This window comes from Myotis brandtii, unplaced genomic scaffold (genome assembly GCF_000412655.1).
Source record: "Myotis brandtii unplaced genomic scaffold, ASM41265v1 scaffold208, whole genome shotgun sequence".
NCBI classification, from domain to species: Eukaryota; Metazoa; Chordata; class Mammalia; order Chiroptera; family Vespertilionidae; genus Myotis; species Myotis brandtii.
Window position 1 is genome coordinate 4,272,516 of NW_005357764.1, and position 20,697 is coordinate 4,293,212.

The following is a 20,697-nucleotide window of genomic DNA, read 5'->3' on the forward strand; positions in this document are numbered from 1 at the left end:
GAGGCTCAGCTCCAGCTCTGAGACCTCGGCTGCTGAAAGCAGGTATCTGGGCTTTGTTTACCTTCTGTATTTGAAACTTTGTTGCGACTCCAGCTCTGAGATCCCAGTCGACTGAAGCAGGTTTCTGGGTTTTGTTTAGCTTCTATATTTGCAACATAGTTGCTTAGAGAGCAGCTCAGAGGCCGGCGGCGGCAGGCGGGAATCTTGGCTTCCTCCGTCACTGGAGCAAGCAAGCCTCCTGTTCGCTTCGGCTGCCTGGCTGCCGGCCGCCATCTTGGTTGGCAGTTAATTTGCATATCTCGCTGATTAGCCAATGGGAAGGGTAGCGAAGTTACAGTTCATTACCATGTTTCTCTATTATTAGACAGGACTAGAGGCCCAGTGCACAAAATTCATGCACTAGGGGACGGGGTGTCCTTCAGCCCAAGTCTGCACCCTCTCCAATCTGGGTCCCCTCGGGGGATGTCCGACTGCCGGTTTAGTGGGATCGGGCCTAAACCAGCAGTCGGACATCCCTCTCACAATCTGGGACTGCTGGCTCCCAACCGCTCGCCTGCCTGCCTGCCTGCCTGCCTGATTGCCCCTAGACACTTCTGCCTGCTAGCCTGATCACCCCCTAACCACTCCCCTGCCAGCATGATTGGCACCTAACTGCTCCCCTGCCGGCCCGATTGCCCCCAACTGCCCTCGCCTGCTGGCCCAATCGCCCCCAACTGCCTTACCCTGCCGGCCCAATCACCCCCAACTGCCCTCCCTTGCCAACCCGGTCGCCCCCAACTGCCCTCCCTTGCAGGCCTGGTCCCCCCCAACTGCACTCCCCTGCAGGCCTGGTCCCCCCTAACTGCCCTCCCCTACTGACCATCTTGTGGCAGCCATCTTGTGACCACATGGGGGTAGCCATCTAGTGAGAGGGTGTGACAGTCAATTTGTATATTACCTCTTTATTACATAGGATAGATAGATAGATATATAGATAGACAGACAGACAGACAGACACACAGACTGACTGACTTTAAGTTAAAGATGGTCAAAGCATTTAAACATTTGAAAAGTCATCCATAATGAGTGCTATAGTGCTATACTCCAAGTTTTATACAAAGCTTGAAACACATCTCCCATTAACTTAAAAGGTCAGTTCAACCATAGCTAAATATTATGTATTGACTTTGGCAACAACAGACTACAAAAAGAGAGAGAAGCTGACTAAAGAAAATGTCACCAGTGCCTAACTTCTGAAAAGGTGAAAATGGCCTTTACTCATTTTTGTGAAAAAAAAAAAAAAAAAAAAAAAAAAAAAAAGAAGGCATTGCTAATGACCTATTTGTCTTTTGACAGATTTAATGTGAATAACTAATATCATTGTCCTCTCTAGAGGCAGATGATTCTTAGTCACTACTAAGTTACTGAAATGCACCCTCTGCTTTCTAGACTACTCTAATTGGTCTTTACATATCCAGCCTTTTTACTCTAGTCTCTTTTAAACATGCTGCCAAATTAATCTTCCTGAAGCACAATTTGGAGACAGCCTTAAAAACAAAGTCAAAACTTCTCTCAAGCATTCTAGATTCTTTGAGATCTGTATCCATTAACTCTTCCAGCCATCTCCTTTTTGCATACTGTCACAGGGATTAAGAACTTTAGTTATACCCACTGATTCACTGGTTCAACTTCTGGGAATTTCTTCTGAAAAATAATCTGGAAAATTCACCAATGTGTTAACTATACTGTAGCTATAATTGTGAGAAAGTAGATATGGCCTAATAGAAAATTTGTTACTTATGGTAAGGAAAGTGACTAAAATATATTTAAGAACAATTTATAATGACAAGAAAAAGGCATGTGTTACAATTATGAGTTTTTTTTAAATATGCATGTAATTAAAGCAATTTGGACACAGCACAATCCCAATCAAGTGAAAGTACAATATGCATAGAAAAGGCCTGGACAAGACTTTCAGCAAAACATTAATGAATTATCTTTGGGTGGCAAGGATATCAGTTTTTCTTGCTATTCTGCTATATCTAATTTTTGAAGTTTTGTTTAAAAAAATCCTACATATCCTTTAAGACAGAGGTCGCCAACCGGTGGTCCACGGACCACTGGTGGTCCGCGAAGTCCAAAAGGTTGGCGACCGCTGCTTTAAGATGCAGCCCAAATGAAACATCATCCCAATAGTGTTACTTTTTTTCACATCTTATCTTTAGTTTCTAGAATAGTGCCTGCCACTTCTTTCCTATGAACTATTAAAAAAAGCTTAGCTTGTTGTCCTCTCCCTTTTTAGTATCCTTATTTTCTATCTTGTATTCACAATTTTCTTACTTTATGAAAATTTATTATACACTATCAGCAGCAATTGATCACTTGTGCCTTCTTAAATCATTTTCATCACTTGGGTCCCTGCCCCTCTCCCCCCAAAGTACTCTCTCCTTTTTCCTCCTACTTGAATGGCCAATCCTCAGTCTCTTCTCAAATGTTAACTGCTGAAATGCTCCACAAATCAGGCCTAGGATCTCTGCTCCTCTCTTCTCTCCTGAATGTCCAGCCCAGACCTTTTCCCTAAATTCTAGACTTATAGAAAACCATTTGGGTGTCCAGGAGGCATCTCAAACAAACCCCTGATCTTCATCTGCCAAATATGTTTTACCTGTAGTTTCCCCATTTGAGTACTGGTAAGTCCATCCTTCTTACTGCTCAAATAAAATTCTTGAGTCAACCTCTATTGCTCTCTTACACCCCAATTCAGCCCATCAGCTAATCTCATTAGCTCTATTTTCAATATGTCCAGAATCCAACCACTTCTCAACAATTTCACCACTAAGTTGGTTTGAGTATCCATCATCTCTTACCCAGATTATGCCAATAACCTCCTAATTGATCCTACCAACATCTATCTTTGCTCCTAGAAATCTATTCTCCACCAGCATTAGAGTGATCCTCACATATGTCATTCCTCCACTCAAACCCCCCAATGGTCTCCCATCGCTCTTAAGAGTAATTGACAATGCTCTTACAATGGAATCCTATAAGGCCCTATAATATTTTGCCTTCTAACCCAGCCACTTTGGCCTCCTTCCTGTTGATCAAGCATCAGGCTTACTCCTAACACAGGACCTTTGCCTCTGCCTTGAACATTCTCCTCTCAGACAGTTGTAGCTCATTTCCTTCATATTTCTGGAGCATATGTCATTTTATCAGGAGCCTTTCAGACTAGTCTCTAAAAATTACCAAGCCTTCCACCCATCACTTCTTATAAATCTTCTTCTGTTTAATTTTTCTCCACAGCACTTAATCCCATCTAGTAGCTTATATGTTCATTTGTTTATTTTATGTCCCATGAGGTCAGGAGTGTCACTTTTTTCAGATCTTATCTCCAGTTTCTAGAATAGTGCCTGACACATTATAGGCCCTCAAATATTTATTAAATGAATGGATGAATGCCCTTAGGTCTTTTATTAGGCAGTAAGCTCCTTAAAGAGTTAAGGTTTTTTTGCATCTCCCAGAACAGTTTGCAGGGTATATGCACAGTACCTGTTAATTTTTGTGTCAAATAAATAAACACAATGCTTAAGCAGAAGAATAAGATTCAAAGAAAAATAAAGGATATAAACAAACCAACAACATGACTATGCTTACCTGTTCTATTGCACTCTTTAATTTGTTCATGTGGCTTTCAAAGAGAGGAAAATGTGAAAAAAAGAATTCATTAAATTTGTTATTTTCATCTTCATCTTTGGATAATGAAAAGATTACGCCAATTGCAATCTTCTTTTTTCTCACAATTCCTGGTGTAGGGCCACAGCTTTCATCTGATAAATTAAAGCTTTCTTCTATAGACCTTAAAAACAAACATTTTTATTTAAAAAAATATAAATATAATTAAATTTTCAATTCTATCCCCTTGCTAATTAAATGTAGGCAAACTAAAGGCCTTCTGTTTTATCAAGTAAATCTAAAAATTCCTATCAATTATAAATCTCTTTCAGAAATCTACTGGCTAGTCCTTCATGGTCAAATTTTAATAAAAAATTTTAGGAGTCAGTGTAGGAACACTTTGGTTTAACTAAAAGTCACTAAAATATAGATAATCCCAATTCATAATTAACCTAAATATGCCTGAATTTTTAGGTTTATAGATGAGTCTGATTCAACCTCTTCACTGTTCTAGAATCTTCTTGTCTCTTCTTTTGATTGAAGGAGTAAAATCAAAGATGAAGGAATTATAGGGGGTAAATAAAAGAGAAGCTTCATTATCTATAGTTGCACTTAACATAGACTAAAAAAACACACACCACCTTCCAAGCATGAATTAACTTGCCAAAATAGAAACAGGAAAAACTGAAATATCAAATTATGCAGTACATGGATCAAAGTCCCAACAGAAGAGTTAAGACTAGAACACTCTTACAAGAAAAGAGAGGGGGAAGGTTCGGATCCAAGTCACGGCACCAAAAAAAAAAAAGAGAGAGAGAGAGAAAAAGAAAAAGAAAAGAATAAAAAAAGAAAACAGAGGGTCAAAAGCTTTATGATGGACTTGACAATGATTTCTTGGGTAAGACATCAAAAGCACAGGCAACAAAAGAAAAAAGAGATGAACTACATAAAAATTAAAAACTGTTGGTTGAGCATCATCCCATGCACGAAAAGGTCACCAATTTGATTTTCGGTCGGGGTATGGGCAACTGAATAGATGTTTCTCTCTCACATCAATGTTTCTCTCTCTCTCTCCCTAAGAAAATAGATTTAAAAAAATTTAAAAAGGAATAAAACGGCAACCCGTGGAATGGGAGAAAATATCTGCAAAGCATTTGTATGATAAGAGATTGTTATCTAGAATATATAAATAATTCCTACAACTCAACAACAACAAAAAAAAAACAAATAACCTGACTTTAAAATGGGCAAAACACTTGAACAGACATTTCTCCAAAGAAGACATACACATGGCCAATAAGCACATGAAAACATGTTCAACACCACTAGACATTACAGAAATTCAAATCAAAACCATAATGAGATACTACTTCACACCTATTAGGATGGCTGTGATAAAATAAAATAAAAAAGGAAAATAACAATTGGCAATGATGTAGAGCAAGCATGTCAAACTCACGGCCCACAACGAATATTTTTGCGGCCCAGCCAATATAATGGTATGTGAGAAACATTTTAATAAAAATTTCGTAACTTAATTTTTACAATATCCTGTTATACATAATTATTAATAACAAACTATAACGTTCACTAATGACTAATTACTATAATCGTGTTGCATTCATTTCCCTTTTGCGCCTTACACATAGACGCACCATTTCTCTCCACTAATACTAGCAGCGAATATTTTAGCAGCCGATTGCCACATCATTAGTCTTCTACTGACTTGTTTGGTGTGCACAACAGGAAATATTCGCTTTCAGAGAACAAGAAAAATAGGTTTATTTGTGTTACACTTATTAATCTGTGGTTATTCAGTTTCTGGTAAGTTCATGTTTGAGAAAAAATATTAATTTTTATTAAAATGTTCTATTGTTTTATGTTAACGATTACTCATTTATTTCAGCCCTTTTATATTCAGCATGGCTCTATCGAAATAAAACTACATTTCTATGAGTATTGAAGCTTTTGTTTTTTTGTGGCCCACATAAACTTAAACCTTGTTTATTTGGCCCATGTTAGCCTTTGAGGTGACATGCTTGATGTAGAGAAATTAAAACTCTTGTGCTTTTCTGGTGGAAATGCAAAATGGTGCAGCCACTATGGAAAACATTATGGTGATTCCTCAAAACTTACAATCCAGCAATTCTATATCTGGGTATAGACCAAAAAGAAATGAAAGCAGGGACTCGAACTAGTATTTGTACACATGGCCATGTCCATATCAGCATTATTCACAACAGCCAAAAAATGAAAACAACCCAAATATCTATCAACAGATGAATATGAATAAACAAAATGTGGTATATACATATAATGGACTATTATTCAGATAAAAAATAAAATGTTGATTCATGCTACAACATGGATGAACCCTGAAGACATGCTAAGCAAAATAAGCTAGACATAAAAGGACAAATATTATATGATTCCAATTATATGAAGTATCTAGAATAGTCAAATTCATAGAGACAAAAAATAGAGTGGTGATTTCCAGGGACAAAGAGGAAGGAGGAATGGGGGTTAATTATTGTTTAATGGATAGAGTTTTAGTTTGGAGAGATAATTTCTCGACATGAATATGAATAGTTGCACAACAATGTGGAGGTACTTAATGCCACTGAACTATATATCTAATAATGGTTAAAATGGTAAATTTTATGTTATGCATACATACTTTACCACAATAAAAAAAAAAGATGCAATAGGTTTAAAAATAATACAAAAGATCAATAAAACCAAGAGCTGATACTTTGAAAAGATAAACAAGATTGAGGACCCTTTAGCCAGACTCATCAAGAAGCAAAGAGAGAAGACTCAAATAAATAAAACTGGAAATAAAAGATGTGAAGTAACAACTGACACCACAGAAATACAAAGGATTGTAAAAAAAAAATACTATGAACAACTATATGCCAAAAAAATTGGACAACGTGGGTGAAATGGACAAATACCTAGAAACATACAATCTTCAAAAATTCAATCAGAAAGAATCAGAAAACCCGAACAGATCAGTAACAACTAAAGAAATTCAAGCAGTGGTGAAAAAAGTTCAAGCAAACAAAAGTCCTGGACCAGACCGCTTCACCGGGGAATTTTATCAAACATTCAAAGAACACCACCTATATCCTCCTCAAACTATTCCAAATAATTCAAGAGGAAGGAAGATTTCAAAGCTCATTTTACTAGGCCAGCATTATCCTAATTCCAAAACCAGATAGACAATACAAAGAAAGAAAATTACAGGCCAATATCCCTGATGAACATAGATGCTAAAATCCTCAACAAAATATTAGCATATCAGATCCAGCAATATATCAAAAAGAACATACACCACGACCAAGTGGGATTTATTTGAGGGATGCAAGGTTGGTGGGGGGGAGCACAGAAGACTTGGTTGAAAAGTTTGTAAGGATGAAATTCCGAAAAGGGAAGTTGGCTGAAGGCGGCCCGCCACTCTTTATCAGAATTCTGACTTAGGGGAGTTGGCCAAAGGCAGCTGTCCCTAATTGCTCCTTGACCTTTCCAAACAAGTTTGTGTATGTGCAGACCCTCAGGTATTTACCAGAATCTTTATGCTTAATCTTTAGGTGTCCTTGCTTAAAGGATATTGCAGACACATGCGTCCTCCCAAGATTACTTACCCTACTGATTGTATCTAAAAGATAAACTTTATATCTCAAACTGCTGTTACAATAAAAGCCTGAAGAGGCAGGCGATCGAGGCTGTCTGGTTCCTTTAGCCAAGCAGTCCCTTAGCCCTCTCTTTCACAGCAAACCTGTGTCAGTGTAATCATTCATCCATTGCTCAAGGTCTGCTGATCAGCCCTGGCAAAGGTTGGTACAACATTCTTAAATTAATAAATGTGATAAACAAAAAGAAAGATAAAAATCACATCATCGTTATCAACAGAAGTAGAAAAAGCATTCGACAAAATCCAGCACCAATTTTAAAAAATATATTTTTATTGATTTCAGAGAGGAAGAGAGAGAGAGAAAGAGACAAACATCAATGATGAGAGAGAATAATTGATTGGCTGCCTCCTGCATGCCCCAGACTGGGGACTGAGCCCACAACCCACGCATGTGCCCTGACCGGGAATCAAACTGTGACCTCCTGGTTCATAGGTTGATGCTCAACCATTGAGTCACGTTGGCCTGGGACCCATTTTTGAAAAAAATGGGGATAAAAGGATCATACATCAACATAATAAAAGCCATATATGACAAATCTACATCTAACATCATACTCAATGAGCAAAAACTAAAACAAAAACTCTAAAAACAGGTATAAGACAGGGATGTCTGCTTTCACCACTCTTATTCAACATAGTGCTGGAAGTCTTAGCTACAGATGTCAGACAAGAAAAAGAAATAAAAGGCATCCAAATTGGAAAGGAGGAAGTAAAACTGTCATTATTCACAGATGACATGATACTGTACATAGAAAACCCTAAAGACTCTACCAAGAAACTACTAGATTTAACAAAGGAATTCGGCAAAGTAGCAGGATACAAAATTAACATCCAGAAATTTATAGCATTTTATACACCAATAGTGAACTCTCAGAAAGAGAAACTAAAAAAACAATCCCATTTACCTTTCCAACAAAAAAATTAAGATACCCAGGAATAAACTTAACCAAGGAAGTAAAAGACCTGTACTAAGAAAACCTATAGGACACCAAAAAAAGAAACAGAGGAAGATATAAACAAGTGGAAGCATATACCATGTTCATGGGCTGGAAGAATTAACATCATTAAAATGTCCATACTACCCAAAGCCATCTATAGACTCAACACAATCCCTATTAAAATATCAATGGCATATTTAACAGATCTAGAACCAATACTCCAAAAATTAATATGGCATCAAGAAAGACCCCAAATAGCCGTAGCAATCTTGAGAAAGAACAACAAAGTTGGAGGAAGCACAACACCTGATATCATACTATACTACAAAGCCACTGTAATCAAAGCAGGCTGGTACTGGCACAAGAACAGGCATATAGATCAATAGAACAGACTAGAGAACCCAGAAATCAACTCAAGCCATTACACTCAATTAATATTTGGCAAAGGCATACACTGGAGTAAAGACTGTTTCTTCAGTAATTGGTGCTGGGAAAATTAGATAGCAACATGCAAAAAAAAAAAAAAAGAAAAGAAAGAAAGAAACTAGACCACCAACTTATACCATTGACAAGAACAAATTCAAAATGGATAAAAGACTTAAATATTTAAGTTATGAAACCATAAAAACCCTAGGAGAAAACAGGCAGCAAAATCTTAGACATCTCATGTAGCAGAATTTTCACCAATACATCTAGTAGGGCAAGAGAAATAGAGGAAAAGAATAAGCAAATGGGACTACATCAAACTAAAAAGTTTCTTCACAGCAAAAGAAACCATCAACAAAATGAAAAGAAAATCTACTATATGGGACTCATCTTATCAATGATACATCTGATAAGGGATTAATCTCCAAAATAAATAAAGAAGTCATACAACTCAACAAAAGGAAGACAAACAATCCAATTAAAAAGTGAACTTCACTCATCATCTGAGATGCCAATTAAAACTACAAAGAGGTATCATCTCATACCTGCCAGAATGGCTACCATCAATAAATATACAAACAATAAGTGCTGGCAAGGATGAGGAGAAAAAGGAACCCTTGGACTCTGCTGGTGGGAATGCAGACTGGCGTAGCCACTATGGAAAACAGTATGGAGCTTCCTCAAAAAATTAAAAAGGGAACTGCCATTTGGCCCAGTGATCCCACTTCTAGGAATATACCCTAAAAAGACAGAAACACCAATCAGAAAGAATACCTACATCCCTATGCTCACGGCAATTTACAATAGCTCACAGTTATTTACAATAGCTAAGATCTGGAAACAGTCCAAGTGCCCATCAGTACATGAGTGGATAAAAAAGATGTACATTTACACAACAGAATACTATGCAGCTGTAAAAAAAAAAAGAAGGATCTCTTACCCTTTGAGCCAGCATGGAGGAACCTGGAGATTATCATGGGAAGTAAAATAAGCCAGGCAGAGAAAGACAAATATCACATGATCTCACTTATATGGGGAATCTAATGAACAAAATAAACTGACAGACAAAAATAGATCCAGAAACATGGAAGCATGTAACAGACTGACAAATCTCAGAGGGAAGGGGAAGAAGGGGTGGCGGGAAGAGATTAACCAAAGAACTTATATGCATATATGCACAGCCCATAGATACCAACAATAGTGTAGTAAAGGCCTGGAGCCAAATGGGGGTACAATGAGTGGAGAAAAGGGGAAACATCTGTAATACTCCCAACAATAAAGATACATTTTAAAAAGTTTTAAGTTCCAAACTTAAAATACAGAAAATGTGAGTCCAGTCTCTAAAAACCATACAAAAGTATGTTTAAAGAGCTATTCAATCTTATTTATATAAATTGAAGGTTCCAACTTACCATCTAGGAAATACCCCATTCTCCAAACTTGTTGTTTGGCTGCGTCGCCAACGTCTCTGGTAGCTGCTGGCACAACTTCGGGTAAGTGAGGAATTTGGGGAGGGAAATGGCGTAATAAGCAAGCTGCTGAGAGATGCTGTCAAATCAGAATAAGAACAAGTATAATGTGTAAGACAATTACAACTAAGCAAAAGGACAAATTTCTTTTTAACAAATTTAAGAGCAGTGACTCAAATTTTCCATTTTGCTTCATGAGTCTCTAAAATTTTCATTTAATAACATAACTGTTGGAGCAAGGACTCAGAAGAGAAAAATCATATTTTAAGTGTGTTGGCAAGAGACTCTGAGACAATCCCTCTTGACATGCTTATCCCCAGCCCCACCCCGGAAGAAAATGCTACTGTGAAACAAAGCATTATCTCTTATTTCTTTGGCCATGAGACTACCCTCTAGCTTAGCTGAACCCTTAGTCCTTAAATTAAAACAAATATGATGTAATTCAATTTTAATGCTGTAGTTGGATTTTAAGAACAAAAACTGTATTTGAAAGTAAGTGTCTAAATGTCATTTAAAGATGTCACTTAAAAGTACTCATGGATAACTTGTGCATAGTCCAGCTTGTAAATGTTTGGCCACTTTTAATAAGAGTCTCGACTATACCTACCAAGTTCCAAAAAAAGAGGTAAATCCTATCACCTGCTCTCTAGAGCATCCTAATGGTTGACAGACACATTCCAATAGAGGCCATTCTGATTATAATTGCTATAATCCCATAACTGGGGATTATTCTCTTCTTAAAACCCTTTTCTGCAATCTAAAAGTTCTATTTCTTGCCTAGGTGTAATAAACTACAACTCTATTTTTCCTTGGGCTAGGAATGATCCCCTCCTTCCCACTTGATCCACAGAGAAAAAGACATTAAGGGCTTGCTTTTCGTTTAGCAATATTTTTAGATTTCCATCTTTATGATTATAACCACATACTGAAAATTTATAAAGTAATCTAAAACAGGAAGTTGTTATGATCATCTATGAAAAGGTACATGCCACATGATATGTCATGTTGGATATCAGGACTGAAAACTAAGAGATTTACCTTATAAAGATTTGTTTATCTGAATTTTCTGACAAATTCTCTGATAAAGGGGAGAGGCTTTAACTACCATGCAAACATCTGAACCACCAATGAATTAATTCCTTTCTTGAAAGATCACATTTTATCAATTGGTATTACAAAACTTTGTAAACTAATATAAGACTGGGTATGTATAACAAATGTAGGTAGGTATGGGTTCAGTGAAAAAACAAATGCTACTCTAAATTTTGAAAAGCTATGTTTTACTAAATTCTGAAATTAAAAATAACCCTATTAGAAAAAAGAAAATACACCATTAACTTAAATGGCATATTTGAATTTAATGGCTTGAAGAAGCCTTACGGATCAATCTAGCTAGTCCCTTCAATTTATAACTGAAGAAAATGAAGTATAGAGATATGAATTTCTCACCTCCAAAATGCTGGATAAAATAATAAGAGTTAAATTACAGCCACAGAAGAAAAAACTATATAATATAGAAGCAAATGTATTAAGAGAAATATACTCTCGATTAGTTCCAAAGAACAAAAATATAGAATTTGAAATGAAAGGTGAGATTATTTGAAAGATGTAGACTTTTCATATTAGATTAGTGTTTCTCAGCTCTACCTACCCATCAGAATTAGGTGTTGAAGTTTTTCATGTTGTTTTGTTTCTCAAATACAGATGCCTTACACTTTTTCTAGGCTAAATCAGTGTTCAGGCATCTGAAAATTTTTTTGAAACTTCATTTTTCTAATGCAAATGTAGGGATTACAATATATGGTTAAGTATGGACTTCCCATCTACACTCAAAATTGAATTGTAATCAATTTGGATAGAAGGGACATATGTGACGACACACATGGATTACCACAGTGATTAAAGTTTCTCACACCTAACAATAACTTAAAGCCTAAGATTATTCCTTCTTTCACTTATGCTGATCTCTGAGCCCTGACAGACATTTTTCCTTTTAAATGGAATATCCTTCTTCCATGCCTTTGCCTGGATAATGCTAATTATTTTTCAAGACATAATTCAAGTATTATCCCTCTGTCCCTTGCCCAGGCTGTTAGGTTCCCTTTATCTGGGGCTAGCACAGAATTCATCACATAATGAACCATTACAGATTTGTCCTGACTGTTCTCTCATTAGACTCTGCTCCTTAAGGTAGACTCTGGGCTTTTTTTTTTTTTAAGCCTCACCTTGTTTCAACAAAAGTTTGTGAGACAAATTTTGGGAGAGTCTACATTTGGGGGGAAAAAAAAGTGTAACATTAGTTCAAAATGCTTAAGTCATTCTGGGCAAGAGATAGTCTAACCATTTAAACTCTAGTTAGGAGCAAGCAGATATAAGCAATGTGTTTTTCTACTATACTATCTAAGCAGTCTCTTGAGCAAAGCTTTTTTTCTTGTACGGCTAAGCCTAAGCTAATGTACATAGATCTCTAGGCCAAGCATGTCAAACTCACGGCCTACAATGAATATTTTTGTGGCCCAGCCAATATAACGGTATGTGAAAAATGTTTCAATAAAAATTTCTTAATTTTTACATCTTGTTATACCTAATTATTAATAACGACTACAACGTTCTCTAATGACTGATTACTATATTTATGTTGCATTCATTTCCCTTACACAGCGCAAGTGCACTATTTCTATCCACTAATACTAGCAGCGAATATTTTAGCAGCCAACTGCCACATCATTAGTATTGTACTGACTTGTTTGGTGTGCACAACAGGAAATATTTCGCTTTTGGAGAACAAGAAAAATAGGTTTATTTGCGTTACGCTTATTAATCTGTGCAGTTATATTCAGTGTCTGGTAAGTTAATGTTCAAGAAAAAATATTAATTTTAATTAGAATGTTCTATTATTTTACGTTAACGATGACTTTTATTTCAACCCTTTGCATTCAGCATGTCTCTATTGAAATAAACCTATGTTTCTATGACAATTGAAGCTTTTGGGGTTTTTTTTGAGGCCCACATAAACTTAAACCTTGTTTATTTGGCCCATGTTAGCCTTTGAGTTTGACATGCTTAATCTAGGCCATGCTCCACCAGGCACGTTTAATAATATAAGTGAAATATTTTAAATTTAATATATTTCTCTCTACTGTTTCTAAAATTCTCTTGTAATATCAATATAACAAGCTATATACATAAAATTAAAGAATAAAGGCAAAGATAAAAAAGAAAATCAATGTCAGCTAACAATTATCTCATAAAAAAACTGAGTTAATACATAAACCTGGCATTACCAGAGCGTGCTATGCCACTGTCTCTGTCCTCATTCAACTCTCTTCCAGGCATGTCCATTGGGTTGCTGTGAACTGTGAATCAAGACAAAACTGTCAGTTATAAAATATACTGCTATTCAAATTGACAATGTTCCTTTTAAATAGCAAACTCAATCATGCTCATCTCATTGCATTCCTTTATTTTTTCAATAGCATGGCACAAACCCAACACCGAGAGCTATTACTCAGCTGAACAAGCTTTAAGATCTATCTAATGATTTGACATATAATATGAAAAAAATCTATAATATATAAAGCAAGGGTGACTAAAGTATTTTAGAGGCATATTCAACGACATAGCAAGATATTCACAACATAGTATTAAATTTTATAAAAGGAAGCTACTGAACAGTAAGAATGGTGACTGCTGGGCATATGATAATTCACTCTATTATTCTGCCTGTAACAATTTATGTTTAAAAATATGCACAATAAAAATTTTAAGAAAACTATTTGAATAGTATGGTCCCAACTTTGTTTAAAAAAAAAGGGGGGGTGAGCTTATTCCTGACTGACAGATGGTTAACATTTTTTGCCTATTATCACATTTCCCAAATTTTCTATAACAAATATGTACTGTTCATATCTCATATTTGTATGGAAAATAAATATTAATTAAAGTAAGAAATCAAATACAATTTCCTGAATACTGAAACATGAACACACTCACTCTAAAATGATATAAACAAATATGCTCATATGCCTTCTACAGAACAATTATAATGATGCTTGTTCATCTAAATCTTAGCTCCAAGAGAATTCATTCTTATGAATTAGTGCAGATCAGAAGTTTTACAATAATAATAAGATATGATATTTTCTGCAATTGGTGAACTATGGTACAAAAGCTACTCAGCCATGGAAACAAGATAGTATCACATTAGAAATTCTAACTGAGTTATAATATTTATACTAAATTTTGGTTTGGAATTCTAAAGTTAAAGAGTCATTATTACATAATGAGATAATAAGTGACAAACACTGAAATTCATAACAATGTCAATTCCACTGATAAAAGTTTCTGGAAACTTCAAGAACATATTCAGTAGGAATAAATTATGTTCTTGCACTTTCTAAGCAATATTTTCTTAACCAAACCCTCTGTAACAGCGGTTCTCAACCTGTGGGTCGCGACCCCTATGGGGGTCGAACGACCCTTTCACAGGGGTCGTCTAAGACCATCAGAAAACACATATATAATTACATATTGTTTTTGTAATTAATCACTATGCTTTAATTATGTTCAATTTGTAACAATGAAATTGGGGGTCACCACAACATGAGGAATTGTATTAAAGGGTCACGGCATTAGGAAGGTTGAGAAACACTGCTCTATAACTATATTTATTTACTCTCTTGTTTCCACAGCTTAACTACAGATTCTAGCCACTGGGTCACACCAACTAGTCTACCCACACAGCACATCGCAAACCTGCAAAGAAAGAGGCGCTCCTGATCAGGCGGAGCGGACCCTGTTCAGAGAATGCCCGCCTGGGGCTGCAGAACTGTGAAAGACCTACATGGCAAAAATGTAAAATACATGTGAAAGAGAGCTGTTAGAGAAGCTGCAGTGCATCAGGAATAAAAGGTGAGCTAAAGCAGCACAAAAGCAGACCAACATATATGAATAGAAACTTTTAAACTAAGTTTAAATAATTCTAGTTGGCTTCCCTTTTTTGAAACAGGATGGTTTTCCTCTGGTCATGGCAAACATAATTTCACGCCCATTTACTAATAAATTTGTATAAAATAAAATAAAAAAACTACTACTACATAAGGTAAAAATTATTTTAAATGTTCAATGCTTTCTAATATAAAACAACCTTTTTTTAATTTGTTGGGGTGACATTGGTTAATAAGGTCATACAGGTTTCAAGTGTACATTTCTATGATGCATGATCTATATATTGCATTGTGTTCACCACCTAAAAAATATTTTTAAAGAGCCAAAAAAGCACAGTAATGTTATCTGTGTAAGTTGGCACTTGCTAAATAAATTTATCTTTTTAAAAGTCAGTTTTAAAATGACAGTTATCTTGCAATGGCAGTAAGGAGAAACCACCTAAATGCTTGGCTTAGAAAACAAAACACAACACATACAACAAAGAACAAATACAGAAAAGGAATTTATTGACAAATTAAGTATAAAAATAGTTTTTTCTAACCTGGTAATAAATTACAACATAATGGAAGAAACCAAACTTCCTAGACTAGGAGGAGTCAGCCACTAAGGAAGCAGGCCACCAATACAGCCTGTCAGTCAGGGCCAGACTCCAGGCTGTTCAAAGACCTTGGCAACTACAGACTTGACCGAGAGAAAATTATAGTCTAAAAGACCCAAAAAGAGCAACATTTACAGCCTGGAAGCAAGCAGCTGGGTTACCTGTTAAGTTACTCTTTTTAAAAAATATATTTTCTTATTGATTTCAGAAAGGAAGGGAGAGGGAGAAAGAGACAGAAACATCAATGATGAGAGAGGATCACTGATCCTGCCTCCTGCACGCCCCACACTGGGGATCGATCCCGCAATCCGGGTATGTGCCCTGACTGGGAATCGAACTGTGACCTCCAGTTTCGTAGGACAGGGCACCTGTTACTCTTAATCAAGATGGCCTAAATAGTCACCCAGGAGATTTACCTAGGATAGAATAGGGAACTTTCTATCTAAAAAGTGACAAATGTATCTTTCAAATTGCTAACAGATATTTTTCTATAACAAAAATTTCTACAATTATAGTACATATGCAACAATTCTTTCATGTTTCATTGTTCAGCTTTCTTCAGTTCTCCCTTCAAAATGTATCTGCTCTCTTTAAACTCCTCCCCTGCCTGCCTCTTCCTTAGTCTCAGCATACGACTGTCTCCTACAGTCATATGAGACGCATATGTATGTAGGCACACACAGAATGCACCAGATGAGAACTCATCTTTTCCTACCAACCTACCTCCAAACTTAATCAAATTCTCACCTATTCTTGCCCCCTTCATGCCTGAGCAGTAATAATAGGTAACATTATTCAAACCTTACTATGTGCTAGGGACTTATTCAGTGAAAAATCCTGAGAGGTCCTTCCTTACCTCCCTTCCAAAACTAACTTTTCTAAATCAGCCAGGACCTTCAAAAATCTTATTTGGCCAAATATCACCTTTATCTCTAATCTCATTCTCCTTTTCCATCAACATTTAAACACAGTCAAAACTCTTCTACCTTCTCACCATATATCTAATCCTATAGTTCCATAGTTCTTAAAATGTGGTCTAAAGGCCCCTAGGAAGTCCCTGGAACACTTTCAGAGGGTTGGTGAGTACTTCCCATTCCAACTACATGTTTTTTTTTTGAGACTGGATTTTTTTAATGCACTTCAACCAAATCAACATATCACAAGAGACTGAATACAGAAGCAGATATGAGAATCTAGGTGTCTTCTAGTAAGTCAGACATTTAGAAGATTTACAAAAATGTAAAACAATGCCACTCTTCTAACTCAATTATTTTTGTCTTGGAAAATAGTTATTTAAAAACATGTTATTTACATTAACATGAAAACGGTTATTAGTATTATTTTTTAATGAATTACTAAATAAATATTTTGAAATTTTCTGTTTTAGTTTCTAACACAATATATATCAACAAATGTGACCAATATAAACAAAAATTCTCTGTGGTCCTCAATAATTTCTAAGTGTTTAAAAGGATCCCAAGACCAAAAATTTGAGAACCACTGCTTATATCTTGGAAAAGAGACTAACTTCTGAGTCTCTCCTCAATTCTGAAACTGTTTACATACGCCACCAAAAGCCTTCCTGTTGCTTAATGCAATCCATACTATCTTATATTACCTTACAGCGCATTTGATGCTGACTCCCACGAACTGTAAATCCACTGAGGTAGAAACTATGTCTGGTTTACTACTATATCCTCATGGCCTAGCAGAGTGCTTGGCATAAAATAGTACTTGATAAGTATTTGTTAATTAATGGGAAATATAAAGAAAATAAGAAATGCTGCTCAAATATTCTTGATTCACAGTCAGAATATACAAATAAAAGCTGTTCAACATTTAAAGTCTGTACTCTGTTAAATAAATTTCCTATTCTATAACAGAGAAGATGAGTATATCTAGCACCTATTGTATTTAGTATAATTACCTTTATACTAGTGATAATGAATTTGTATTAGTAAAATATATAGCTTTTAATAAGCCCTTTGAGCTTTGAAAAGTGTCAATTATAAAGAAAAAGATTCAATCATTTCCTTGTCACATCTTTACTTTGTTAAAGCCAAAGAAATAATCAAATTAGGAAAAAGCAGAACTTTTTTTCTATAAAATATACACACTTTGTGAAGTGCATGCCTGACACTATATCCCACAGTGGGTGCTTAATAAATGGTTGCTCATTTGAATGAATTATAGAATGTTATACTGTTCAAGTTGGAAGAAAAAAATATTTTCTACCAATTCATATAACTAATACATATTTATTTAAATTAATTATAAATAAAAATTATCACTAAACAGGGAAGAGAGAAATATTCATTCTACTCTAACTGCTGTCTACTCTGACACACTGCAGTTCTCTATTCACTGGAAATAGGGTCAGCAGCAATTTAGTTGTTTTCTAGGCTAAAGCAAGTGACTAGAAATGTTAGAAACAATTTGTCACTTTGCAATGTTTAACTTAAATAATTATAACAATCAACTAACCAAATTATTAAATAAGTTGCTACTCCAATAAATCTTTTAAGGAACATCAACTTTGAATATCTTCTCATCTGAATTACAGGTCAAAATGAGTACCATTCAAAATTAACTTTTATTGTTAGGGAAGAGAGAAAGGAGAAAATATAATTAATACCAGATTTCCTCAGATGGTTTTTCAAAGATACATCAAACTTAAAAACAAGTTTGATAGATACAAAATAAACATTATGCTCAAATATATGAAAATTATATTTTCCAAATAATAAAGATATAATATATACTTATAATTTAAAAGCCTTTTCCACTTCTAGTATTTGAAACTCTTTGGTCTTATAAAAGATCTACATTAACAAGAAAAAACTACATATCCCTGTTATACTGTTCACATTTTTAAAACTTACAAAACCAAAGGAACCACTTATTTACCTATATTTCCAAGTAATCCATTAATAACTGTGTTACTGTCAGCCTTTAATGTACTGTTGTCCTGATTGATGAATTCAAGACTATCTTGCAACCTAAAGGGAAGAAGAAAAAAATATAAACTCCAAATTCATTATATGCTCCTAATGGCCCTTCCTTGAATATCCCAATGAAATTTTAGTGTGTAACAGTTTTTTAAATTTCCCTATTAGTACTAGAAACAAACTAATAATTTTAATCATCCTAAGGTTAATTCCAGCCTGCTGCCTGATTTTGTAAATAAAGTTTTAATGGAACACAGCCACATCCATTCATTTATGCATTGCATATGGCTGTTTTAATGCTACAATTGCAGAGCTGAGAAATTACAACATACTATCTGGCTCACAAAAACAAAAATATTTACTATCTGGACCTTTAGAGAAAAATATTGCTGACCCAATTTAAATTACAATCTTTCCTCTCACATTTTGACCCTGAAAATATTTTCTAAACTTCTGTCAGGATTAAAAAAGAAAATGAAAAAAGAGAATCAACCAAATATCCAAAAAGTATCTCTAGTCCACATATTATAAACGGCCTATATTACTTCTTTTAGTAAATTATTCAAACAACAAAAATAAAATCACTTTATGCATTTAATTCAAAGTATTGTTCTTTGGTATTTTAAGAAATATCAATTAGAACTTAGAAAATATATAGGAACTGAGGGAATTAGAGTTAAAGTCAGTCATGACAATGTAGGATCTCTAATTTCTACTTTAGTATTAAACTCTTAAAAATTAGTACCTTTGGCATCCATCTCTCTCTATATATAAAAGGCTAATATGCAAAATGTCCCCTCGGGAGTTCTACTGCTCGCTATGACATGCGCTGACCACCAGGGGGCGGCGAAGAATGAAGGAAGGCCTCAGCTGGCAGCTGGAAGGCCCCCATCGGCCCTGATCACTGGTCAGGCCTAGAGACCCTACCCATGCATGAATTTCATGCACCGGGCCTCTAATGATAGTATAAAAAAAAATCTTTCCCTTTCTTTCCTAAAAGTTAAGTCTTTTTAAAGTATTGACAATAAATAGAAGCTCTTAAGAATGTCCCTCGTTCAGAGTTGGCTTCTGGCTATCTCTTGCTGCTTTTGACTTTGGGTGCCCCGATGGTTTCTGATCTGGAACCTGCAAAATCCCTCCCTGGGGTCCACTACCACTTCGTGCTAGCCCTAGTCCTTCATTAATAGGTTCTGGCATGTAGCCCATTATCCTAATACTAAGGGCCCAGCGCACGAAATCGCATGAGACCCATGACCCAGAGTCCTGCGGCTCAGCAGGACCCAGAAAGAGTCCCGCGGCCGCCACCGCCACAGGAGGCGACACCCAGAAACCCGCCCACCGCCCGGCGGGACCCAGAAACCTACCCGCACCTCCAGTCAAGTCCCCGCCCACCTGTGCGTACCTCGCCACACACAGCCCCGCCCACCCCACGCACGCAGCCTCCTGCTGATCGGACGTTACGGCATGACAACCACAGGCTTTTTATATAATAGATCAGCTTCACTATTCTAATCTTGGTAATAATAACTTGTAATATCCTTGTGCCCCACCATATGGCTGGCCTAGGTCACTCCTAATTGCAGGGTTAACGTGCAGGGGGATCTAAAAACTGAAGAGCACAACCTCCACATGCACTGCAAAATGGAAAATCAGCATATCAACGTAACATGGAAATGCATTCAACATTTTACTTCCAGATATAGCTCCAAGCAAATTAGAGAAAGAGAAATCACATTTCCTGTTCTTCAACTAAACTCAAATGAGGAAGCAATCTGGCCTCCAAACACAGAGTGGCTGGATGGGTTAAAAAAACAAGACCCAATAATATGCTGCCTACAAGAGATTCACTTCAGCTGTAGGGACACACATAGGCTCAAGGTGGTGGGGTAGAAAAAGATATTCTATGCAAGTGGAAACCAAAAGAGAGCAGGGGTAGCTGTATTTATGTCAAACAAAACAAAACGTTTTTGTTTACCAAAAAACGGTAAAAAGAAACAAAGATGGTCATACAAAAAGGAGTCAATTC

At 35.9% G+C, this 20,697-nt stretch overlaps 1 protein-coding gene across 3 annotated transcripts in view; it reads right to left on the reverse strand.

Annotated features, from left to right (window-relative positions):
* Positions 1 to 20,697, reverse strand: part of FNIP1 (folliculin interacting protein 1) — an 88,552-nt gene that overhangs the window by 35,140 nt on the left and 32,715 nt on the right. For 2 of the 3 annotated variants that reach the window (XM_014539098.1, XM_014539100.1), the window contains 5 exons: positions 18,631 to 18,722; positions 14,934 to 15,017; positions 13,463 to 13,534; positions 10,122 to 10,257; positions 3,634 to 3,835 (listed from right to left, as the gene is read on the reverse strand). In XM_014539098.1, the coding sequence (XP_014394584.1) occupies positions 3,634 to 3,835; positions 10,122 to 10,257; positions 13,463 to 13,534; positions 14,934 to 15,017; positions 18,631 to 18,722 (586 nt within the window). The remainder of the gene's footprint in view (positions 1 to 3,633; positions 3,836 to 10,121; positions 10,258 to 13,462; positions 13,535 to 14,933; positions 15,018 to 18,630; positions 18,723 to 20,697) is intronic. The other variant, XM_014539099.1, reaches the window with a different exon arrangement.